This window comes from Lupinus angustifolius, chromosome LG03 (genome assembly GCF_001865875.1).
Source record: "Lupinus angustifolius cultivar Tanjil chromosome LG03, LupAngTanjil_v1.0, whole genome shotgun sequence".
In the NCBI taxonomy this organism is placed as follows: Eukaryota; Viridiplantae; Streptophyta; class Magnoliopsida; order Fabales; family Fabaceae; genus Lupinus; species Lupinus angustifolius.
In genome coordinates this window covers 3,965,857-3,990,972 of record NC_032011.1, presented here as the reverse complement: position 1 = coordinate 3,990,972, position 25,116 = coordinate 3,965,857, and the positions used below count along the sequence as shown (strand labels likewise).

Genomic DNA, 25,116 nt, shown 5'->3' with positions numbered 1-25,116 from the left:
AAACTTAAAGTGTTATGAAGTCTTAGATGGTAAAATGATTTAAAATTGTTGAATCTTAGTTAAGTGAACTTACTTTAAAATGGTAAGATTTACTTAAAAAGTATTGATTTTGTTTAAATTGACTTACTTTAAAAATAATAAGTGTAGCTTAATGATCTTATTTTAAAAGGTTTGTTTTAGTAAAAACTGTTTTACTTACAAAAAATAAGATTTATGAACTATCAAAAAAATGTAATGAAGTGGGAATACATGTCTAGACAGGTTCTGTCTAAGGAAAGACTTGGTATTTAAGGGTGTCTTTACGACCCACCTCTCTTTCTTGGGAACTAGCCTGGTGTATATCCATGGATTACGATATAATTCCAGTATAAGTTTTATTGAAAATCTTACTTGAAAAAGTGTTATTTGATTGTAAGACTTTCAATGACAAATGATGATTCAAGGATATTCAACCTTGAATCGGATGGAAGAAAGCAATTAAATTCATTTTAAATCGGAAGTTTTATCTTCGCGTAAAAAGTTATTTCGTAAGTATAATAGTTATTGTTAGTTAACTAATTAACGTTATTTTGGCGTAATTAAGAGTTCGAGAGGAGATCGGATCAAGTAAGTTTACCTGCAAACAAAGAACCTAGCAACCCGACACACTCAGGTGAGGGAGAAAACATCATGACATAGTGGTGTCCAAATATGCATCCAGACCTCCAAACTCCCTCACAAGTTTGGAGTTACCTTGGGTATTAAGAAATCTTGTACTTAATCAATTGTCTATTTGTTTGGATTAAGTACAACAAAATTTCTTATACCAATTTATGTTATGTTTATATATGCAAATATCATGTTTACTCTTGAATTATAATGTTTGAATGATTATTATGGAAATCATATGTATGCGATAATTATTAAATTCAAGGTTTAAAAACATGTTATATAAATGAGAAATATTTTCCTTGAGAAAAGTAACTTGAGCAAGACAGCTCTCGCTTGAGCGAGAAGTGTATAGAGAAAACAAGTGTTTTAGCTCGGGGCGAGACAACTCTCGCTTGAGCTAAAATAGACACCAAGAGAACTGATTGTTTTCTCGCTTAAGCGAAACAGCTCTCGCTTAAGCCAGAAATGCCTCAAAAATGGATGTGCCCTCGCTTGAGCGAGACAGCTCTCACTCGAGTGAGAGGGCTCCATACAGACATGACTTCTTTTTAAGTCGTTTGAACGATAACTCTCATATATACGAGAGCCTAATGACATGTTTGCCATCAAGAAGTTGTAAAGGTAAATAACTATATGAAATTCTTGAAAGTAATAAAAGTAAGGAATTGCTTTGTTAAAGGCGAGGGTCCGTTTTGGGCGTTTTTGGCACCCCGAGCGACCGTATTTCGCCCGGGCATGGACCAAATAGGTATTTTGACCAATTTTTGATGGATTTGTTGCTTGAGCGACAGTCCCTTGCTTGGGCGAGAATCAGGAAGAGAATTGAGTCTGTTTTGAGGAGTTCGTCGCTTGAGCGACAGTTTCTCGCTTAAGCGAGAGACATACAATACTTTTGATTGTTTCTGATTGTTTGATTGCTTAGGCAATAGCCATAGTTTGGGTGTGAAGTGTATTTGAGACTTGAGAAAGACCATGACTAAGATGATTGAGTCTGGTGTCCAAAATTGATAAACTTATACAAGTACCTTTGTTCTTGCGCCTATTTAGGGCAAGGTTTCCGACTGTGATGTCGTGATTAGGGCGATGCCCAAAAAGGATTACATGATACCAAACAGTGAGGTCGTCTGACCATAAGAGGCTTGACCATGTGGTCGTCCAAGGTGATTCAACGATGGTTCGTAGTGGTAGGGTTGTTATTCCTCTATTTACGTGTTGACGTAAGATCGAGTCCCACATGAAGCATTCCTTTAGGAGATGTCTTAGGTTTGACCGATCATATAAAATAATAATTAAAAGATTTAATAGGCTAACCTCAGTTAGTGTGCATACTCATTATGGATAATGAAGTATTGGAGAGGAAAATTTATGGGATACGAACGAGCCCCGAGATGTTGAGAGGGACGACGATGGCGGTGGTTCGTCAACAAAGTCTTGAGGGTGAGTATAGGTGAGACGACTCCCTTGTATTCCTGGATGAGGTATTTTGTTGGATCGGACAGTTCTCACAGTGCAAACTAGACGATCTCTGACAACCCCTCTTTGCAATTAGGATCAATGAGAGGGATGCCCAAAAAGTGTTTGATACAACACCGTCCTGAAATGGACAGTTCTTCGGAACCGATCGATCATATTTCCTCGCGAGGAATAATTTTGGTGCATTCAAATCGGCTTGTTATGAGACCTGTACTCTTGGTTATTTCCAAATAGTATATTGGGAGGATATTGGTGAAATGATGGATGAAACAAGCATAACATTCATACATTGAGATTATGGACTTTGATCCTCATAATTTGATATTATAACATCATTCATCATTGTGCATTTTTTATATGTGATGTATATATTGTGTTGGAGGATATTGGTGAAATGATGGATGAAACAAGCATAACATTCATACATTGAGATTGTGGACTTTGATCCTCATAATATGAGATTATAACATCATTCATTATTGTGCATTTTTACATGTGATGTATATATTGTGTTTATTATGCGTGTCTGTCTGATATGCTGTCAATGAGTAATATTCATTAGATGGTTTACTCAATCTTCTTTCTGTTTGTTTTCTATTCGCGTTTTGTTCAGATGGATCATCCTGTTAGGATTATGAGTTACCGCTTTTCGATGTCCCAAGATGGGGCATGGAGGATTGAGGGAAACGGTTATACCTATACAGGCCATTGTGCTTTTTGATTAGTGTACCTGTGCAGGGTATTTATTTTGTGAGTAGTTTTATTTGAGCGACGATTAGGATTCCGCCTTGTACTTTGTACCAACATTTCATGATATTCTAATGAAGTATTATTCAAAGTTATATTGAGTTATATTTTTTACCTTTAGGTAATGATGTTTTTAATTTTCCGCATTGTATGTTACTTAAAGTGATGTTCCGAAAATAAAACGAATATAAGAAAATAAATTTTATATGACATCATTATTTAAAAAAAAATACCCATTTTTGAGCAAGACTTTTTAGGAGTAATTTTTGGGGCGTTACAAACCTAATGTCTAGATTCATGCTATTAATGCGAGTAATGTCTTAATAAAGGCAAACATGTGATAATATATTTTTCTATCCATAATCAAATTTTGAACTTTCCAAATCCAATTCAAATACCAAAATCATGGATCTATACCTTAAGGAGTCAATTACAACTTGATACATGTATTAGTCCGGACGATACCCTCATTAATAACATTAATATACTCATAAGACTTGTTTAAATATTTATTACCTTTTATTGTTTAAATATTACTTATTAAAATTATATTTTTATTTTTATCTTGAATATGAGTTATCAAAACTTTTTATAGGCTGTAATGATTTTTTATATAAAGATTGAGAGAAGATAGAGTATTACCTAAAGAGTATAGCATAACTGTCCTATTTTTAGTGCCACATCTCAATTGAAGGAAAAAGAAAACACAAATTTTGTTCTTTCAATAAGTATTTTTAATGAAAGTCTAACATTTATTATCACCTACCTATGAAATTCAAGATAGAGAAGTATCTTTATGTTCCCTACTCGATCTCATATTTTGCAATCTTTGTAGTTTTTTTGATGTGCATGACTATCTATTCCAACAAATATAACTGTTAAGAATCAAATCTGAAACCTTTTAATCATTATAGGAATCCAATAAAACCTTACAACATTTGATTAATAACTCATTAGTTACTCCGTCTCATATTGATTGGGTAAAACATATTATCACCATCATTTTAATCCTTATTACATTTTAAAAATAGCACTTTTTATCCATGACATAATATAGATTTCATAAAATACAGATATCAGTGTTGTTAAAACCGTACCGATTATCAAACCGGTCAGGGTACTGGTATAGTGGTACAGTGGTTCAACCAGTGGTTCAGTAATTAAACCACATGCCGGTTAAACCGGACATACTTACTTATATTTATGTATATATAACCTTATAACAACAAATATCAAATAGGTAGATACTCAAATTTATAATTCATATTTATAATCTACTCAAAATTTACATAAATAAACACCTTTAAGTCTTTAACAAATTCAAAGTCTAAATTAAAAAACATATATCAATCCAAAAGTATCACTTAACAACCACAAAATATAAATAAATGACATAACTTCACAACTCACTCTATAAAACAAATAAATTTAGAGTTTTAACAATTAACATCAATGAATCAAAATTGTCTTATATGAATATTATACTTTTCTACCAAATCCTATCTTCAGATAGCCCTCCAAGATTACACAAATGTCACTGAGATTACACACGAATGTTAGGAATCAAAATGTGTAATCTAAGTATGCCTTGGAAGTTTGTGTCTTGAAGTGTTGAAGAAGGGTTGGAAAAATGGGTCATCCTTGTAATGGGTTTTTAAGTTTTAAAAAAAAATATATATGTATAAACTGACCGATTTAGTAAAATACTGGCCGGTTCACCGGTTTTGACTGGTTTGATACTTGGCCGGTTCAACACCTGTACCATACCGGTTAGGGGTCCGGTTCACCGGTTTTCCGGTTGAACCAGCCGGTACGGTACGGTTTTAATAACTATGATAGACATGCACGCGGTTTGACTATTGTTGACTTTTGTTTTTTATCCTTACATAGTACACATTTTTATCAAGAATTCTTTCCTTCTCAATATCCTTAAAATTAACATGTCATATTATTAATAGTCTTAAATGTAAAAAGAAAATTATGAATTTATTTCTTCAATATCTGATAAGAGTCTTTCCAGGAAATTAATTGCAGCTGAAAGGTGATATTATCCCGAGTCAATATTTATTGTACTAAAATAATGTATACTTCATGTATCATTTTTTTATATTTAAGTTTAAAATTTAATAATAAATTATTTTTAACTGATTATAGAAAATAACGCATAAAATAACATACTTTTGGGGACATAAAGTATACTTTTACCCTTAGATTCAGTACTATGCCTAGCAGGCTAACTAAGCACCAAGCCGGTTTCGGATAATCAACCCGACCCACCCATTTCCCGCCAATGGAGCAAAAAAGAACTCCACCACCAGCAAAATAAACCGGGTCGGGTCGATCATAAGAATTCGGCGCCAATACGGGTTGGATCTAGTCATATAAATTCCGAAAACTAAAAATTATCGAAAACTAAATTCCAAACTTGAATCGTTATTTCTTCTGCTTCACATATTCTTCTACTTTCTTCTTTCCCTTCGGTTTCAAAGAGCCACTAGATTCTAGGTTTTCGTTTCTCTCTCGTTTTGCGGCGAAATGGGAGTTCCAGCGTTTTATAGATGGCTAGCTGAAAAATATCCAATGGTGATTGTTGATGCGATCGAAGAGGAACCAGTGGTTATCGAAGGAACTCAGATTCCAGTTGATACGAGCAAGGAAAACCCTAACAACATTGAATATGATAATCTCTACCTCGACATGAATGGAATCATTCACCCTTGCTTTCATCCCGAAGATAGGGTAATTTTTTTACTTTCAATTTCACGAGTTATAAGATTTACGGTTATTGAGTGATGAATTGTGTTGTAATTTGAGTGCAGCCATCTCCGACCTCATTTGATGAGGTGTTTGAGTGCATGTTTGACTACATTGACAGGCTATTTTGTATGGTGCGGCCTAGGAAGCTTCTCTATATGGCTATTGGTATGTGTTTCTATCGATTTTGAGTTATTTTGAGTTAATTTGAAAATTATAATATGTTGTGTTGTTGTTATGATGTATGTTTTTTTTTGGATTTAATTGGTTAATTGAACTTGTAGATGGTGTTGCACCAAGGGCTAAAATGAATCAACAGCGTTCTAGGCGGTTTAGAGCAGCAAAAGATGCATCTGATGCGGTATGTAATGCTAATAACTATTATGGTTTGATGTTTACATTATACTATGCTGCAACCTTTCATATATAAATATAGTCATAGATAGGAACTCTCCTATTCTGTGTTTGGTATACTTCTTAAATAGGACATTTTTGTTCCATTGTGAGGGGTGGAACCTGTTATGACCATGTACCAAAGTCTACCTTAGTTTGTTATCCGCAATTCAGTTGAATGTTGTTGTAGACGTGAAAACTTTATTAATGTGGAAAATTTTGATACAAAGTGTGCTGCACTCCTTACTTTCTTAATTTATTTTCTTAGTCTCACACGTGGAGCACTATAATTTATTATGCAGCTCACTTCCTTACTTGCTTGATACAAATACAAAGCACATTCCCTATTTATATTAATCTGTAGGCAGTAATTATTCACTAGAAAATTATAGTTTAGCGGCAAATCCTAGAACTCTAAAAGCTTCATGAAAAATTGAAAATGTTGTGTGGTTGAAGTACTTTCAGGGCTTCCACAAGTTGCTTACACATGTTAGTAACATATAGTTGGTATTTGAATGCTTGAACTACTCAGTGATCTGATTACTGATCATGAATATTGACATTGAATATTCTAGTTTGTGTATTTCTCTACTCCTTTTTTCATTTTGGTTTTGTAGGGTATATTTATATTTATGCATTATGTAATGTAAAATATTCATTAAAGCCTAGATAATCCTGTTCTGAATACTCTTGAGGGGATTATGTTTTTTGCTTGCTTCCTTTCATTTATGGCTATTGTTGTTGGGTATTCATGTTAAGCAACTTATGTATATGTGAATGCGAGCTACTTTCATCCCTCTAGGTAATGACAAAATATATTGAAAGACGCCTGGATATGATATATCTTTGTTTTATTTTGTTGGTTGTATGATAGGCTGAGGAAGAAGCAAGGTTAAGGGAGGAATTTGAGAGGGAGGGCAGAAGGCTTCCTCTCAAAGAAGAGTCACAGACTTTTGATTCAAATGTGATCACACCTGGAACTGAATTTATGGCTGTTTTGTCAGTTGCGCTTCAGTACTATGTTCATCTTAGGTTGAACAATGACCCTGGGTGGCAAAATATCAAGGTATCAAGCTCATTGTATCTAAATAGTAAATTTTTTGGCTGCTGCATTTGTGTGCCTTAGTAATAAGGAGGATACTGATGTTCTGATTTATTTTTTTGTCTGAAGGTTATTCTTTCCGATGCAAATGTTCCTGGTGAAGGGGAGCATAAGATTATGTCCTATATTCGCCTGCAGAGAAATCTTAAAGGTTGTGATCCAAATACACGACACTGCCTGTATGGTTTGGTATATATCTTACTTCCAATGTTTTTTATTCTTGAAAATTCAACTTCCTTTTGACCTTCACTCGCTCGGTCTTTTCTTTCCTGTATTTATCATGAACTTGATTAACTGGTTCAAATAAATTTGTATTGTACCACAGGATGCCGATTTGATTATGTTGGCTTTGGCTACCCATGAAGTCCATTTTTCAATTCTTAGAGAGGTTTGTGTCAACTGAGGTTTTCTCTGAATTAGAGCATAGCAGCATAGTTAAATAATTACGTGATGTTAACAATGAAGATTGATTGTTAATATCAATGCTTATGCAATTTGGTTGGCTTCTTTCCATCAAAGTTTGTGAGTGATTAACATGTTGGTAAATGATGGGTTATTGCAGATTGTTTTTACTCCTGGACAAGACAAATGCTTCCTTTGTGGCCAGATGGGTCATATGGCTGCAAACTGTGAAGGAAAGGCAAAACGTAAGGCAGGAGAGTTTGATGAAAAAGGAGATGCTATTGTGGCTAAAAAGCCCTTCCAGGTTTGGATCTGAGAAAAAAAAAATGAAATTTCTGTCATATGGTTATCTTGTATTGTACGTGAAAATATTAGTTTTGGTGTTGCTGGCCATAATTATTGCGTACATTTCTTTTGTAGTTCCTGAACATTTGGACTTTGAGGGAATATCTGGAGCATGAAATGAGGATACCCAATCTTCCTTTTGAGTTTGAGTTTGAGCGCATTGTAGATGATTTTATCTTCATATGCTTTTTTGTTGGCAATGATTTCCTACCACATATGCCTACTCTAGAGATTCGTGAGGTTTGTTATTCTAAATCTCTTGTTCTTTCTGTGTCTTTTTAATATTTTATGTAATTGTTCAATCATATTTCCAGATTGGTACTCTCTTTTCTGACCATTATGTGGTTTTTGTTATTGACTGAAATTTGTTGGTCGTATATGTATATGAGAGCTGGTGCTCTTCCTGTTTTTTTTTTGTTTCTGTCCTTGTTTCTTTTTTGGCTACAACGTAAAAAATATAGATCAAGTTCGAAAGTGATGGTATCGCAAAAGCCTAAGCTGTTAGGTGGAGGACTTAAATGGTATAACATCATAACATGCCTTCTCACGCAAAAAATACTTTGGGCTTGAAGCATTAGTAAATTTCAAACCCACTTGACCTTGTGCTGATATAATGTGAACATGTGAAAAATGTGGGTGGCAGAGATCAATTCCTAACCTTGTAGTCAATTTTGACACATTGTTGAGTAACCATCTATAAAAAGACCAAGCTTTTTAGATGGAAGCAGCTGAAAGGTTTAAATATCGTAACGTTAGGAACCACAGGAGTGAAGTTTAAACTTTCATGTTTTTTTTTTTGGTATTTATATGACTGAATCAAACCCTTAGGAAATATATGGTATGGACTAGTCTCAATTCTAACAGTTTTGCAACGGCATTAGTGACTTTAAAATGACACTTCTGTTGTATTTTTCACATTTTTTGTTGGAAGGTGTATGAGAGAGTTCAGGTAGACCTTAGTTAATATACTGTGATCTAGCAATTCATGGAAAATCTAGTCTGTTTGGAACTTGAATTTTAGGTTTATAACATGGCCAAGTGGGTCTTCATGATTCTGGCATGGAGTATGTAATATTTTATTCTAGCCTTACTGCCTTAGTAGTTCTATGTGAGTTGACCGATTAAGAAAAATAAAAATGAATGCTGAAAGTTCTATTGTTGGGATCCTTGTACATGTCTTCATTGTATAACATGTAAGTGCTGAGAAATGGATGAGGATGCTATTTCTTGGTCTTTTAAGTTTAAGCACTGTTCTAAAATTATCAAAAGGAGGTCTTACTGTTGGGGATCCTTTTAGATTCTTAATTAATTTGATGTATGGCAATAGTCACAGTGTTATGATATAGGCTGTCTGTTACCCGGGGGAGTAAGTTTTATATTTTTCTTTAGGTTATGTAACTGGTCAATTGGTTGAAATTTTTGTTATTTTCTACAGGGTGCAATTAACTTGCTGATGGCAGTGTACAAGAAGGAACTTAAGGCATTGGGTGGTTACTTAACCGACGGGAGCAAGGTAACTTGCTCTTAATTTGGAGTGACACATTGCATGCTGTATGCTGTGTCGATTTTCATCTTAGTAGTGTTTTTGTTTTCTATCAATGGTTTTTCAGCCAAATTTGAGCATGGTGGAGCACTTTATTCAGGCTGTTGGATCTTATGAAGATAAAATATTTCAGAAAAGAGCTCGACTGCATCAGGTACTGTTAGACAGCATTTAGCTTTCATGGGTTGTCAAGTACTGTATTTAGTATGTAATTAAGTACATGTGATCTGGTTTTATAAGAAGTAAACAAGAGAACCGAGGTTCTGTTATGTAAGCATTTACTACTGTCAATTTGTCTATCTGTAGGACATGAGAAAATTTAGTTATTTATATATTTTGAATTGTAAGATTCTAGTTTATGCTCTGCTCTGGAACTAAATAGCTTGAAGGCATGGGAGGCAATTAAAGTTCATACCCACACATAGTTTTGCTTGCTCTGAATTGATTCTTTCTTTGTATTTATTGGCCTGTCTTCAGCGACAAGCAGAAAGAATAAAGCGTGACAAGTCACAAGCAAGAAGAGGAGATGATGCTGCGCCTCAGGCTCTGCCAGAGTCTGCAGTTGCAGTTTCACGATTCCATGGCTCTCGTCTTGCTTCAGCTCCAACACCTTCACCATATCAACAATCTGGGTATAAAAAACACAATAAAGAGGACTCTCAGGGGCCTCATAAAGTTGCTAGGTTAACTTCTTCAGGAGCAAGCGTTGCTGCTGCAATTGTTGAAGCCGAGAATAGTCTTGAAATAGATGTATGTTTTCCTGCTTCAGGAGAGGCATTCTTTAGAACTAATATATGGGCTAACTTGTTACTGGGTATGAGCCTAACAAGGAGTTAAAAATACACTTTGTTATTTCGAATCATTTTACTATATTAATGGTGTTGATTTCTTCCATTCCCTGTCTTTGAATTTAGTAATCTTATGCTTTCCAGGTTCAAGATAACAAAGATGAATTGAAAGCAAAGCTGAAGGAGATACTTCGTGAGAAATCTGATGCATTCAACTCAAAAAATCCTGAAGAGGACAAGGTAAAGTGTAGAATGAATATAATTTGTATTTAAATTTTAGGTATGTTTCCATGTATTTTAATTTGATGTTTAATTTGGAAGTGACTTGTTAACAGATTAAGTTGGGAGAACCAGGCTGGAAAGAGAGGTATTATGAGGAAAAATTTTATGCTAAAACTCCCGAGGAACGTGAAATGATACGGAAAGATGTTGTAAGTAAATGAATGGATCTGTACTTTATTCTTTTGGGCAAAGTTTTCGACGGGGAGGGTGAGGGCGGAAATTGTGTAGCTGCCTGGGTTGGAACCTATGTGTTCACACTTTATGTCCTGCAGCTTTACCAACTGAGCTGACTCTTGGTGACAAATCGATGTGTTACTAATCTTGATTTATATGGATATCTGGGTGTTCTTATTGCATTTTATTCTTTAGGTCTTGAAATACACCGAAGGCTTATGTTGGGTGATGCACTATTATTATGAAGGTGTTTGTTCTTGGAATTGGTGAGCTTCATTTCCAACTTTCTTTGTAATGCTTTCCTGAATCTAAATATGTTTCGGATTTCTTGTCTTTCATATGCTGCTTGTGTTTTTTTCTCATTCTGTCTGGATGACTAAATTTGTGGTGACCAGATTTCCGGTGGCGAGTGTCAATTTTGAATTTTTGTTTTATTAAAATATTTTTTTGGTGAAAAGGAGAGAAATATGGCTAGGGGGGATGTGATTTTTTTATTGGCTGTAATGTTCATATATTTTTTTCAGCCAGATTGCATCCCAAGCCTCAGATGCTTAAATTTTTTATCTAATTTTTGTGGTATAAAACAGGTTTTACCCTTACCATTATGCCCCGTTTGCGTCTGATCTGAAGGGCCTTGGTGAGCTTAATATTAGCTTTAATCTGGGTGCCCCATTCAAACCGTTTGACCAGCTTCTAGGGGTTTTTCCTGCCGCAAGGTTTGCTTGCTAACCTTTTTCTATCCTTATACTTACTAGCTCAGGCTTATGTAACTTGGAAATATTGACTTCTCTGCAGTTCACATGCACTTCCTGAGCCATATAGGAAACTTATGACAGATCCAACCTCACCAATTATTGATTTTTATCCAATCGGTATGCTTTTAATTAAGTTGGTTGTTAATACAAGTGTATACAAGTTTCTCTGTTTTATATGTATTGTCCCTATGCGCTGTGTATCAGATTTTGAAGTGGACATGAATGGAAAACGATATGCTTGGCAGGTTCATTCCTCATCTGCCACTTTTTTAACTAGTATTTTTCTGGACATGACCACAACATAGCTTATAACCTTTCCTCTTCGTAGGGTATTGCAAAGTTGCCTTTTATTGACGAAACACGTCTTCTTTCAGAAGTCCGAAAAATTGAAAAATTGTTAACAGTAGAGCTCTATTCTTCTTGAGTCTTTGTTCACATTTTTTTTCAATTCATCTTTCTTAACACACCTTTCTATTATTGCTAACTTTAGTTTATATTTTGTTGGTACTCTAACCCTGTGGAAAAAAGCCGGAGGAAAAACGAAGAAATGCTATAATGTTTGACTTGCTTTTTGTGAATTCTTGTCATCCTCTCTGTGTGTGCATAAGTACACTTGACAACAAATGTAGAAACATGTCAGACAGTGAACGCGCTGAGGTCAAGGAACGAATCAATCCAAATGAAAGGTAGGTGCATAATGCTCGACAATTACCTGAACTTTTGGATGAGAAATGATTTACATGGATTTCATTTTGAATATGACAAATTTTACATCGGTGAATTTGCCACATCTGATGAGGATGATGGGGCATGGTCATGAATCACAATCCATCTCAGGATTATGTGGCAAGTGATGATATGCTCTTTGAATTCTTCTAAGTTGTCTTATTGAATTCAATACTGTCTGTGATAAAAAAAACCATGAGGCCTTGAAGCTTGGATTATGATATTATTCTTTTCATTAAATATGATCACATGATTTTAAGAAACGAGTCAATGGATACAGAATTGCTAGGTTTCTGTTACTTATTACTCAGAAGTTTACCTTGGAATAGTTAATACATTATTTTTCAACTGTGACTGTTGTCAGTGCTAGACTGGAATTAGCATTATTTACTGTTAGGCATTTAGATTTTTAAATGCCTCTAGCCCTCACTTGTACACTCAATATATTATGATAATGTGAGTGACTTTTGCTGCAAGCTTGTAAGGCAGGTAGTGTTTTTTGAGTAGCTAAAAGAAACAATTGTTTGGTGAAGTACCCCAGTTGGTGTGGATGGCTATTTGTTTCTGAGGACAAGCAGAATGTCAATTTTTTTATGTTATAGAATATGCATGGAGTTGTCAATTTTATTTGCTTCGTACATCTTGTATTCATAATGACAGATTTTGAGATCTGCCTGGATTATTTTCTGATGTTTAGTGATATGTGCAGTGGTGGAATGAATGGTTATCTATCCTTATGTGGTGGAGAACCTTGCCCTCCTATCTTTAGGTCTCCTGTTGCAAGCATGGAAGACATCACTGACAACCATGTCATGTAAGCCCATAAATGCCCAGTATTAATGATCTCATAAAAGGTTGACTTATGGTCAATTAGTAATGGATCTGAATTTTCTTATTTGACTTTTCTTGCCTTGTTGCTCAGATGTGCAATATATAGACTCCCAGATCTACATAAACACATTACCCAACCCCCACAAGGAGTTAAATTTCCTAAGAAGGTATTAGAATTTTCTAGCTGCTGCTTTTTTATAGGTGGTCAACTCCTAGGTTTCTTGATCGATCTCAAAGGTTAACTGCAGTAAAAGACCCCGGTCTGTTTAAGCTGGATGCTTCCTTGCGTTCTGTTTACTTGCATTTGTCAATGTAGGTGGAACAATAAAATTGTGTTATTTTTATACAGACTGTGACAATTGGGGATCTAAAGCCTGAACCTGTTTTATGGCATGAAGATTCAGGCAGGAGGCATTATCAAGAAAATGCTAGGTAAGTCTTTGGTTTACTTATGTTGAACTAAAAGACAGGTTTATTTTGTGATTAACTATTGGATTGCATTTAGCATCTTGTCATCTTGCTGGCTAAGACTCGGGTTTCGGCTTTCTATTACAGGCAAAACCCTCCTGGATCTATTTCCGGTCGGGAGCATGGAGAAGCAGCACACAGACTCATTGTCAATTCATTACAGGCGAAGGGTGGCACTAATGGATACCGCTATCCCAATAATGGGCCACCTCTATCTTATGCTGCACCAAGGGGTCATTCACAACCATTTCCGCCATATTATAATCATGAAGCACACCCAGGATATAGTGCAGTGTCACCGCTCCGAGGCCAACCACCGCATGCTGTTCCTGCCCCTCAGCAGTATGGTTATAATGAACCATACGTGCCAGCACCATCCACGTACAATCCTCATCTTCAATCAAATTCTTATGAAAGAAATAACCATCATATATCTCAACCTTATGAAAGAAATAATCATGGTGGTGGAGGAAATGCAAGGCATGGATATCATCAACCTTCAGGAAATTATCAGAACGCGAGGTTTTTGAATACGCCAGGTGCGTATGGTAGTCATCATCGTGAAGCTGGCCATCCCCAGCAAAACTTCCAATCAGCTAGAGCTCCTTACCAGAACTGGGCTCCTCGGAATAACTCGAATGGCCCCAGAGAATATGGTCAACATCCACCCAATCAATATTCTCTATCAGATAGAAGAGGTAATAACAGGAGGCCAATGCCACCACCTGGTTATAGTCCCAAATAATTCGTTTTTTGCACCCCCGGAAATGAATGTTATACCATATCCGCTTCACCCATTTAACCATTTAGGTGAGTTTTGACAATTGTTTTAGTTTCTGTCATTTGCCCAAAAGTGTAGTCACCTTACCAATTCCCGTCAAATATAGATCAAATGTTTGATTATAAATTTATAACCCTACAACTCAGTTTTGGTAACAGTTTTCAATTTGATAGGCTATTCAATTGCTATTCATCTTTCAGATATGCTTATTTCGTCAACAAGGTAATACAGCATTATTGGACATTTCCTTTTTTCACCATTTAATTGCAGTCATGCTTATTTCGTTTCCCGACATTTTCACTTAATTTCTTCATGTTAGAGGATAAGAAGGAAGCATTATATTTCTGAGTCTTGGTTAATGCTTGGAAGGTTTATTTTTTATCCTCCTTTTTGTTCGTGGGTGTATCACTACGTATGTACAATTAATCATTTATCGATTTGATATTACTCAATCTTTTCCAATTTTTCATTTTGTATGTTTTATACAAAAAATAAAACAATAAGATCTGAAAACAAAGTTAAATGATATCTACCATGCGGACTCTCGTGTTTTGCTTAGTTTTTTCAAAGTGACATCACATGGGTCAAAAGCTTTATTTAAATAATTTACCAATGTTAAACAGAACAGTTGGGTTGGATAAAAAATATCATATATAGTTATAAATATATTTATAAAAAAATGCCTAATTCTATACAATTAATTAATTATAATTATATTGTAGTAATATTTTTCTAATTTTTTATTGGAATGACCTAGAACGTTGGAATAACATTTGTTGGCTTTTAAAAAAATAAGTAAATGAAACGTTTACATAGCTTCTTGGGATATTTTGGTTAAGCTGATTTAACTCGTTTGGTTCAGAATTTTCACAGTTTAGAGTGAACTAACCCTCATGCAGTTAAGAGTGAACCGAGTTAGTTATTAGGTCCTCATATCATTGGTTTCTACATATATGAATTTTATAAAACTTTTAATTGTTAACACAGTTCACTAGTTCAGCAAGTGTTTGATGAAAGTGCATATCATCGTGCTTTCTATGTGCTAGGTGTGTGTGATTCTATGACCACACTTGAAATTTCTATTGAAATAACAGCTAATTTAGAGACAAATGTTTAAATATAACTACTGCACCTAATGATCCATCACGATGGATCCCTGCACTAAAACCTTGTTTCTTAAGTAAAACCTATCATATCCATAGAAGCAAAAAAATGTGTCATGGATGAGGAGGAACATGTTCATTCTTGGAACTCCTTAAAGCAAAATGTGATAAATTCAATCAAAACAGGAAACTATCCTCAATTATCAATAGGTGGTCACATCATTTTCCATCAATCAGAGAAAATGGGCATGACTTCTGGCAGTTGAAGTTGAAGGCCATATTGTAAAGATAATTCCTACTTCCCACTTCAAGATTGACTACTCTAGTATCTTTTGTTATAATGGCAGTAGCAGTATCAAAGTTTTAACCAATAACCACATGCAAAAAAAATACCATAACCCCTCACTAGCTACTATTATATTATGCTTCTAGTATCTGTAAACGAGTACATATCAGCAACTTAAGATAGCTCCCATTAACACAAGTTAATTGAAGTGAAACAAAAACAACATAATAATTTGGCCACAGTTCTGTAGTTATGATGCCAAATACCCAACAAACTCCAATGTGCAGGACATTGAATAATCGAATAAAATAATGTCTTGGAGCGCCAAAACTTTACAAATAGCTCAGCAAAGGAAAGGGCTTGGTGTCACGGATTAAAAGACAAAGCAAATTAAAGGTTCAACAAGATTTTGACTGTTGTATAAGGTGTGTACACAGATCAAAGAAATTAATTGAGTACATTAACCTCAGGAGTAAATCCAAAATCAGTACCAGTTATTCTTGTAACTGAGCTCAGTCGTCGTCTTTGAATTCTCTGATAAAGATGAAGCACACAATAGTGGTTAACTAACATATAAGAGCAAAGACTTGAACACTAAATTTTAGTTACCATAATTTTATTGCTAGTAGTTAGTGGCGAGGAACACTAACCCAGACAACCCTTAATATTTTGTTGAAGAAACTTATATGATGCAGCAATTTCAGGTTCCCCAGTACTACTAACTCACTTTGCTTTCACATTTTACATGCTAAACCATTCCTTTTAGCATTATTGTTATATGCATAATGACTACAAGGAAAAAAATTAGACAGCATAACTTCATACCTTCTATCAAGGTAACGAGGTTGAATTCCAGATCCTTGACATGTCGTGCATGTTAGTGAACCAGCACCATCACAATTTATGCACCGGGAGACCTCTTTCTCATCCCCGCCAAGCTCTACTGTCACATTGCCAGTTCCCAAGCAAAATCTGCATTTCTCTGCAAAATTGTAACAATTTCAAATTTCAAATGTAAGGTTGATTAAAAGAGAACTATAAAACAATTGAGTTTTCATCCATAAAGGTAAGAAGTTTAAACAGGAGAAGTATATCCCTGGACTGCTGTAATGCTGAGACAATCAAAATGTCGTAAGTCATAACTCATGAAAATTCTTCTCTTCTTATTAATTCAGTACAGTTGAATTGTTGCCCTTTTCCATCCTTGTGTTATATCATGAATCCGTGATTGTAAATTTTCACAAACTCTCTATGTGTAAGACAAAGTGCCTACAAGGTTCAATGTTCGCTAGTAAAAAGATATTTTCTACTAAGGGATACTTACTTCCTTAGACTGCAACTGAATAACCGATTACCTTTTCACTATGTGAAGTTGAACTGACTACATTTATGGCCTAATGTGATATACAAACTAAAGATTAAACTCTCTACGCATATGACAAAGTGCCTACAAGGTTCAATGTTCGCTAGAAAAAAGACATTTTCTACTAAGGGATGCTTACTTCCTTAGACTGCAACTGAATAACCGATTACCTCTTCACAATGTAAAGTTGAACTGACTACATTTATGGCCTAATGTGATATACAAACTAGAGATTAAACTCTCTATGTGTATGAAAAAGTGCCTACAAGGTTCAATGTTCGCTAGAAAAAATACATTTTCTACTAAGGGATACTTACTTCCTTAGACTGCAACTGAATAACCGATTACCTTTTCACTATGTGAAGTTGAACTGACTACATTTATGGCCTAATGTGATATACAAACTAAAGATTAAACTCTCTACGCGTATGACAAAGTGCCTACAAGGTTCAATGTTCGCTAGAAAAAAGACATTTTCTGCTAAGGGATGCTTACTTCCTTAGATTGCAACTGAATAACCGATTACCTCTTCACTATGTAAAGTTGAACTGACTACATTTACGGCCTAATGTGATATACAAACTAGAGATTAAACTTACGAGCGCCTGAACCATTGCATGGGAAGCAGGGCTGTGTGTTGTCTCGCGTAGCCTGCAACAAAGAGAATATGTAACTCAAATTCAATTAGACATACCAAAAGATTATATTATATGACATAGTAAATGAAATAACACATATTGTATAACATAAAGTAATAAACACTTCACAGCATTATCAATTTGGGATTCGTAGAACACAGGAACACCAATCCCAACAGCCACACTCACAACACCAACTGTTATTGCCAATACCTGAGAACACATTAGAAACAAAAATATTTTGTAATAATTTAAACAAAATTAAACACAAAATAAAGATAAGTAAAACATAGTAAATGAAAAGTTAGAAAGAAAAACCGTATTTTGATCAAGCTCTAGTGCTCTAATACGTGGATAAAATGTGGGTTTTGGTTGAATTCTAGTTTTAAGTGATGGAGAGAAAGATTTAAGAGGACAACAAATAAAAGAAGAATGTAAATGAGGGAGAGAAAGAGAAGGAGCTATTGTCATTTCTAACTCCTTTGAATTCAGTTGTTTGTTATTTTGTTCTGTTTTTCTGGTTTGTATTGTGTTACTATTAAAACTGAAATGGGTTCTTTGTTGAGAATGAAGAAATGAGGACATGATCCAATTTCAGTGTCAGTAAGTAACGACCACATAGTCATTGTCCCATCTTCCACGTGGCTCCATTGCCATAACCATGTTTCTTAGCTGAATAGGCTTATCAAAATGCTTGGCCCAAAGCCTTTTCTCTCTTTGGAAAGCCTATAATTTTGCATTCACTAATCCTGAATGATCCAACCAATCATGTTGGGCTTATAACATCTTTCCTTGTTGCATGTTTTAACATCATCCATAAAAAGTGATGAGAAGTTCGAAATTGAGGAGAATAAAATATTTTCACATTAGAAGATAAGTTATTTTCTCCGGTCATTAAAATTATGATATATATGCTATTTTTGTAGTTTTTAGATTTTATAAAAAATAATTAAATATAACACATGTCATGATTTTAATTACTGTCGGATATAATTTATTTTCTAGTACGAGAATATACTTTATTCTGATATTTTAATTTGATTTAAATATATGTTTGACAAAAAAATTTATTTTTTCATCAATTTGGTCAATTATTTGTCCTCAACTTAGTCCATTAATTTGTTTCAGCTCTAATGTCAATAAAATGTAGGCTAGAAGCTAAGGTGAGATGATATAAAATGTATGATACAGAAAACAAGACGGAAATATTATAATTTTATTGTAGAGAAACGTGAGAGCAAAATGCCAACAAACATAATTAGGAGGCACATGAGGGAATGACCAAAATTGACCATTGATGTTGAATTTTGGTAATTGGCATCATTGTACATGATATCTATGAATGAATGTAATACTTTGAGAAACGTGTAATCTAAGGCTTTGAAGTCCTTTTTTTCTTCTTCTTTTTTCCTCCTTTCAAGGGGAAACATCCACATGATTCCCTTTTCTGTTTTTTCTTTACCTTCATTTAAAGGTAGATATAGATAACATGTATGTTTTAATGAAGAGAAATAATATAGGTGTAGATATTATGAGTTTTTCTATACGTTCATTATTGATGTGCTAATCAATTCTTGAAATATTATCAATAATGTCTTAGTTTAGTGGTATATGATCTTATTAAATTCTCAGAATGACCAAAATATTAATGGTTTGATTTTTGAGAGCATCACTTATTATGTGCAACAATCACAGTTCCCGAAAGATATTAGTTTTTTATCCAAATAATGATGAGATAGCTAGTACAAAAACAATTCTTGAAACAAGAATAATACATGTGAATATCAGAGATGATATATTACAAAATTTTACACTGTGCAAAGATATTAAACACTTTAATGTTAGCCTTATACTCATATCATCTTAGGAACTTTTATTTTGGTGTGTATCATTACCAAGGAACCTTAGTTACAAACAGCAGGATATTTATTCATTGAGACCTAAGATTGAAGTGATTTTTTTCTATAGCCTTTTGACAATAAAGACTTTTCATATACACAATCTAAACTCTAATTTCATAGTTAAACAAATTATTCTATTACCCATAGTGCTGAAACTTATTTGTTCATATAATAGGGTCCTTTGGCAGTTTGGCTTTCTGAAATCAAGCTTAAACTTTTATATAGCATAATGAGGGTCTTTTTTCTAATGACCTTTTGCTTTTTTTGAAACCAGTAATCTGCCATGTAACATATTTGTCGTCTTAGCTTTCTTCAGTACTTGTGGTTGATACTATTCTCCCAACAACCGTGCCCTCCACTCCACCGACAAAGCTAATGATCCCAATTCAATGGCTTCTCTATACAAAATAAATAGTTACATTTACACCTTGAGTTTTAGTGAAATTATATGAATTACCTTACATTTTTTACACATACGTAAAACCTCTCATTTTTTATATTTTTATTACACTGACCACCCTACACGAGAAATAATTGTAATCTTTTAAACAAAAAATATAATAAATCCAATTAAGTTAATCAAAACATAGTATACCGTGGAGACAAGTTCAAATAATATATGAGTCAGTACCTCTTTATTATTTTTGTCCGTTACAATAAAGTATAAAAGTGATTTAAATAATATCTCTTTAGAACTGTTGATGCATTTTGTAACAAAAATAATGAAATACATTGATTTGTATATTATTTGGACTTGTCTCAACAATATATCATATTTTGTTTAACTTAATTGCAATTATTATATTTATTTTTTAAAAGATTACACATATTTCTTATGCGGGGTGGTCAGTATAATGAAGAAAATATAAAAACTAGGGGTTTGTGTAGGTACAAAAAAGTGAAGGATAATTTATATAATTTCACTAAAATTCATGGGGACGTGGGTGTAAAAATTTACTCTTTTAATAATGGACGATGGCAATGCATACCCATTCTAGGACATAATTATATGATATGATGATCAAAGTCAACGGATTTCAATTTTTGCATCATATATACTCAAATTTATCATGAAGTATATTGCATGATGTTTGAAATAAATTGTTGATAAAAGATGGTTGACTATGATATAATTATATTTTTTTTGTACATATCGAAATAAAATATCATTTTAAATTCTACCTTATAATCGGTAATTGAAATTGTGATTCAAGAATACTCGCAACAGCGATAACAATTTCAATCATATTAGTCATATTTTCCTATAATTATAGTAAAAGCAATATAATCACAATAAAAAATTTAAAACAATCATTTTAAACCAAAAATAAGTACAAGCATTCTAGCAAGAATGCACTTATCTCTAAATACTATCACCAACAAACATAAATACACTTGTCTCTAAATGTGACCTGTTATTTATATGCATCTTCATCCAAGTTTTTCTCATCCAGCAAAGGCCAAAGCCATATTCCACGTGACTATTGCATTGCACAAATGACTTTATTTTAACTTTTTAAGCAATGCGCACCCTTATTTGCTTTGACTTTATCATTTTAAAGTGCACAAGAATGTTCATGGTATACATTGAACATTTTTTATATGTCGTTCCAATCCACATATACAGAAGCATTTCCCAATTCCCAGTAATACATGATGCAAGGACCAAAATGAAGAAGAGGGAATAAATAACAGTGCCATTTGGAAATTGCAATGTAACATTTTAACGGCTCTTTTTTCAATCCACACTCCAATTCTCCACTTCTGTTATTTTTTTCTCACTCTGTTACTTTTCCACCTTCTCTTTCCCCGATAATCTTAAACGCTTCGCCGTTCCGTTACGCCGCCATCTTTCTCCGCCGCAACACGACCACTAGTTTCAGGTGATGATAGTTTTCCTTTTGATTTTGCTATGTGTAAATTAAATCAAATAGTTTCGTTTATTGCATTAAACGTGTTAGTGCTATGTTATGTTGTTGAGTTTGATGTTGGACATTGATATTGATCTTCACTCTGCATTGCTTCAACCTAATTTTTGGATTATTGATTTTGTGAAACTACTAGTTTATAGAGTATTCTCTGCATCCTAGTTCGAAATACGGTTACTTACTAGTGTAAGGTCACAATCACAAACCTAATTTGTTGTACAAGATGATGATGATGATTGATATTATTATTAGGGGAAATTAAATTGACCTCAATGTCATTACACTAATCGCCCATATAGAGGAGGTAAATGCAGTGAATACTGAATCTTAAGGGAGGTGTGTGTAGCTTTTGAATTAAGAGGGCTTTCTGCTGTTATTAAGCCGGATAAATCGTCGTAATTTCCCTTTATTATTATCAGTATCTACCTATATTATGTTGTTCTTAGAACACTCCAGTTGATAAGGAAGTTCTGAGAGAAAGCCAGAAATGAATTTTGGTTTTGTGAAGAATAATGGTGCTATAGCCTATAGGATATCATTGTGTTTGCAATTTTAATGATCATGGAATTACAACTTTTGTTTTTGGCTATGATTTTATTTATCATGATGGTCAGGAACATTCACTTTTTGGTTTCAATTTGTGTTTAAGTACAAGAGCGGGTGGGCTTTGCATAATTCCCCCCAAGCTTGCTAAGAAGATTATGATGATCTGAATATATGCTGCTCTTGTTGTCGTTGTTCTTTCTTTTTTATTCGCTTATTTGAAATCGGAGAAGCCTGGCTTTCTGAATGTTTTCTAATAGTTAACTGAAGTGAACTTAATTTTGCAATACATGAATTGTAGCATCTGTATCATTATTCTTCAGTATCAGTTGCTTAGATGTTATGGTATTTGGCCTAACCAGTTACCTTCTCTTTCAATTACAGGGATACAAAATGATTGGATCATTTATTACCAGGGCACTTGTGTATGTTTTTTGGCGTTTTAAATTTCTTGTTTACCTTTTTATAAATGGTTTACACTGTTGTGTTCGAAATTTAATAAACCTATTTGTGCTTTGATGCATTGGCAGAATGGTTTTGGGCTATGCTTACCCAGCCTATGAGTGCTATAAAGCAGTTGAAAAGAATAAACCAGAAGTTGGACAACTTCGCTTTTGGTGCCAGTATTGGTATATATGTTGATCATCAGTGTTAAATTTTTATTAGCTTCTTCCGATGATGTGTGCTTATACCTACTTTCGTTTTCCATCTTGCAGGATTTTAGTTGCTGTTTTGACAGTATCTGAGAGAATTTGTGATGCTTTTATATCATGGTAGAGGATTCTATCTTGGATGTGTTCAGAGAATCCTAAATTACCTTTCTTATTAAAAAAAGTTTATTGTGTCTTCTTATTTTTGAATTGATTGCTTCTTCATGAAGGGTCCCAATGTACAGTGAGGCTAAGTTGTTCTTCTTCATCTTTCTTTGGTACCCTAAAACAAAGGTATAGAATTACTGACTTTGGTAGAATCTGATATTAATTTATTATTTCTTTTTATTCAACATGATGGTAAAATTTAATGTGTTAGGGGACAACATATGTGTATGATTCCTTCTTTAAACCATATGTTGCAAAACATGAGCCAGAAATTGATCGTAGCTTGTTGGAACTAAGGACAAGGGCAGGAGATATTGCAATTTTGTATTGGCAAAGAGCTGCTAGTTATGGCCAGACTAGAGTATATGACATTTTGCAATTTGTTGCTGCACAATCAACGCCATCACCTCGCCCGGCTCAGGTAGTTGATTACAATCATGTGTTGGTCTTCCTGCCGTTATGTTTGAATGTGACTCAGCTATGCAAGAATCTTAACGAGGCAAAATAATATAGAATTTCCATAATCAGTTCTAGTTTTTAGATTGTGTTTTATGTATGTTTAGAATTCTTGATGTGCCTGTCAGAAACTATTAACTAGGAAGGACTTTTTAACATAATTTCTACATTAATATCATTGATCATTAAAATGGATGTTGTATCATTAAATCACAGCAACGACCAGGACCCGGAGGGAATGTCCGTCAACCCGCAGCTGCTAATCGCCAACCAGCTGCTGCAACAAAACCACAAGATGAGGAACCTCCATCTCCTACCTCTAGCACATCTTCAACTCAGCTCCAGAAGGAAGTACAGGAAGAGTTGGTTTCTCCAAAGATGCCTAAAGCAGCTTCTCTTGTAGCAGTTTTAAATAACCAAAAGACAAATTCTAAGGCTTCCGTCGCAGCAGGTTTAGTCACCCAGAAATCTAATCATATACCCGAAACGACCAACCAATCTGCACCAACAGAGACAGAGCCAAAGCAGATTGAAGCAGCAGCATCATCTTCAACTTCCTTACCGAATGAAAGCGGGAACCCTCTTACAAAGGAGACCGTAATGGAAGAAAGCATTCGGGTTACACGGGGCAGACTAAGAAAAAACAGATTAGCAGGAATCCACTAGTGCAACAATATCAATGTTGTCAAATTTTTAGCTTGAAGTATGTGTAGATGGACAATGATGTGTATTGAATAATTACAAAACCTTGTGTAAATTTGTTGTCCTCACTTTTCATTCCATTTGTTGCTTCATTTTATTATTTTACAAGATTTTGTCTTGGAATGGAAACGTCCTACTTCCATTTTATTGACTCGTTCTGATGAGATGCTAGCAGAGTTAGATCCAGAAAACATGAGGGATAAACATATAGAAACAAAATATATGTAGTAATATTTTTAGAAGGTATTTTCTATCAATCAAAGATTATAAATATATTTTGACACTAGTAACAAATTATTCTGCATTGTGGTTGTTGAAAGATGACCCGAATTGGCATTAGGATTTGAATGTATTTTCTTGAAAAAATGAAGATTTGAATGTCTTTATGTTTCTACCATTTTCTCTTTTACCTAATTTTTTGCACCTCTTTTTATAACCTTCCTATCACATCGCACACTCCCCTATCATTTTCTTTTCTTTTTTTTCTTGTTATTTTTATTTCCCCTATACTTTTTTACACCCATTTTTTTAGTGTAAGATAAAGATTTTCTTATCTCTTTTGTAGGGATCATGGAAGGTTCCATCCTATTAAGGGTGTCACATGCAAATTTTAATGTCTAGACCTATGTAAGCTAACTAGCTAAGATGTGATATGGGTTGGGCTCATATGAACTTAAGATGAAAATTGGGTCATTTACACACACAATGGGGCTAAATTGTCCAAATCCTTGAATTTATGCATAAGAATATGTTTGCAAGTTGATTATAAGAAGACAATCCACCTGCATCTAGAACTAAGATCAACAAAATTTGAAACCTAAATTTCTCATTTTCACAGTTGAAAAGTAATATTTTAAAAAGCAATTTTGTTAACCATTCAAAATGAAATAGATCTGTAAAACAGTACTGGCGGTTGCGGTTATCATTACAACGGCATCACACAATAATTGCAGTGTGATAACGAATTACAATGATATGGTCATATAACTCTTATCACAACCATAGTTGGGACATATTGGATCGTGTCGAATTTAAAAATATATTTTTAATAACAAAAAGTTTAAACTACAACGATTGAGTCATAATAATCTCGAACACAATAATGGCAATTGTTACTATTAGATGCCTCTCATTTCTATGCCTTAAAAGAATTTTATGACTAT

The 25,116-nt window shown here is 34.1% G+C and overlaps 3 protein-coding genes across 4 annotated transcripts; 2 read left to right on the top strand and 1 right to left on the bottom strand.

The window, feature by feature from the left end:
- LOC109343142 (5'-3' exoribonuclease 3-like) lies at positions 5,267 to 14,507 on the top strand. 2 transcript variants are annotated; one of them, XM_019581301.1, is made up of 23 exons: positions 5,267 to 5,610; positions 5,691 to 5,793; positions 5,910 to 5,986; positions 6,893 to 7,084; positions 7,190 to 7,309; positions 7,446 to 7,508; positions 7,683 to 7,826; positions 7,943 to 8,107; positions 9,303 to 9,380; positions 9,478 to 9,564; positions 9,888 to 10,160; positions 10,343 to 10,438; positions 10,534 to 10,629; positions 10,850 to 10,920; positions 11,242 to 11,370; positions 11,450 to 11,526; positions 11,614 to 11,654; positions 11,738 to 11,812; positions 11,938 to 12,095; positions 12,833 to 12,949; positions 13,058 to 13,133; positions 13,316 to 13,398; positions 13,522 to 14,507. In XM_019581301.1, exons 1-23 carry the CDS (start codon positions 5,407 to 5,409, stop codon positions 14,177 to 14,179), a joined length of 3,183 nt encoding a protein of 1,060 aa, XP_019436846.1. In that variant the 5' UTR covers positions 5,267 to 5,406; the 3' UTR covers positions 14,180 to 14,507. The 2 variants fall into 2 exon arrangements, with proteins under 2 accessions (XP_019436846.1, XP_019436847.1); XM_019581302.1 differs by having other exon boundaries at positions 5,268 to 5,610; positions 12,845 to 12,949.
- On the bottom strand, positions 15,808 to 18,194 carry LOC109343145 (protein disulfide-isomerase LQY1, chloroplastic). The gene is made up of 5 exons (XM_019581306.1): positions 17,924 to 18,194; positions 17,735 to 17,818; positions 17,567 to 17,618; positions 16,430 to 16,586; positions 15,808 to 16,138 (listed from the first exon to the last, which is right to left on the bottom strand). Exons 1-5 carry the CDS (start codon positions 18,188 to 18,190, stop codon positions 16,117 to 16,119), a joined length of 582 nt encoding a protein of 193 aa, XP_019436851.1. The 5' UTR covers positions 18,191 to 18,194; the 3' UTR covers positions 15,808 to 16,116.
- On the top strand, positions 21,125 to 24,100 carry LOC109343144 (putative HVA22-like protein g). Its single transcript, XM_019581304.1, has 7 exons — positions 21,125 to 21,389; positions 22,362 to 22,402; positions 22,508 to 22,606; positions 22,694 to 22,750; positions 22,858 to 22,921; positions 23,007 to 23,216; positions 23,468 to 24,100. The coding sequence occupies exons 2-7, from the start codon at positions 22,371 to 22,373 to the stop codon at positions 23,915 to 23,917; spliced, it is 912 nt and encodes a 303-aa protein (XP_019436849.1). The 5' UTR covers positions 21,125 to 21,389; positions 22,362 to 22,370; the 3' UTR covers positions 23,918 to 24,100.

What these genes read in the sequence shown, in the direction of transcription:
- LOC109343142 (XM_019581301.1), top strand. Translation starts at nt 5,407, where the DNA reads ATGGGAGTTCCAGCGTTTTATAGATGGCTAGCTGAAAAATATCCAATG. An exon ending in GCTTTCATCCCGAAGATAGG is followed by an intron (nt 5,611 to 5,690) that starts GTAATTTTTTTA and finishes ATTTGAGTGCAG; the next exon opens with CCATCTCCGACCTCATTTGA. An exon ending in ATTTTTCAATTCTTAGAGAG is followed by an intron (nt 7,509 to 7,682) that starts GTTTGTGTCAAC and finishes GGGTTATTGCAG; the next exon opens with ATTGTTTTTACTCCTGGACA.
- LOC109343145 (XM_019581306.1), bottom strand. Translation starts at nt 18,190, where the DNA reads ATGTCCTCATTTCTTCATTCTCAACAAAGAACCCATTTCAGTTTTAAT. An exon ending in AATCCCAAATTGATAATGCT is followed by an intron (nt 17,619 to 17,734) that starts GTGAAGTGTTTA and finishes TCTTTGTTGCAG; the next exon opens with GCTACGCGAGACAACACACA. An exon ending in CCTCGTTACCTTGATAGAAG is followed by an intron (nt 16,139 to 16,429) that starts GTATGAAGTTAT and finishes CATCTTTATCAG; the next exon opens with AGAATTCAAAGACGACGACT.
- LOC109343144 (XM_019581304.1), top strand. Translation starts at nt 22,371, where the DNA reads ATGATTGGATCATTTATTACCAGGGCACTTGT. An exon ending in TGTGATGCTTTTATATCATG is followed by an intron (nt 22,751 to 22,857) that starts GTAGAGGATTCT and finishes TTCTTCATGAAG; the next exon opens with GGTCCCAATGTACAGTGAGG. An exon ending in TTTGGTACCCTAAAACAAAG is followed by an intron (nt 22,922 to 23,006) that starts GTATAGAATTAC and finishes TTAATGTGTTAG; the next exon opens with GGGACAACATATGTGTATGA.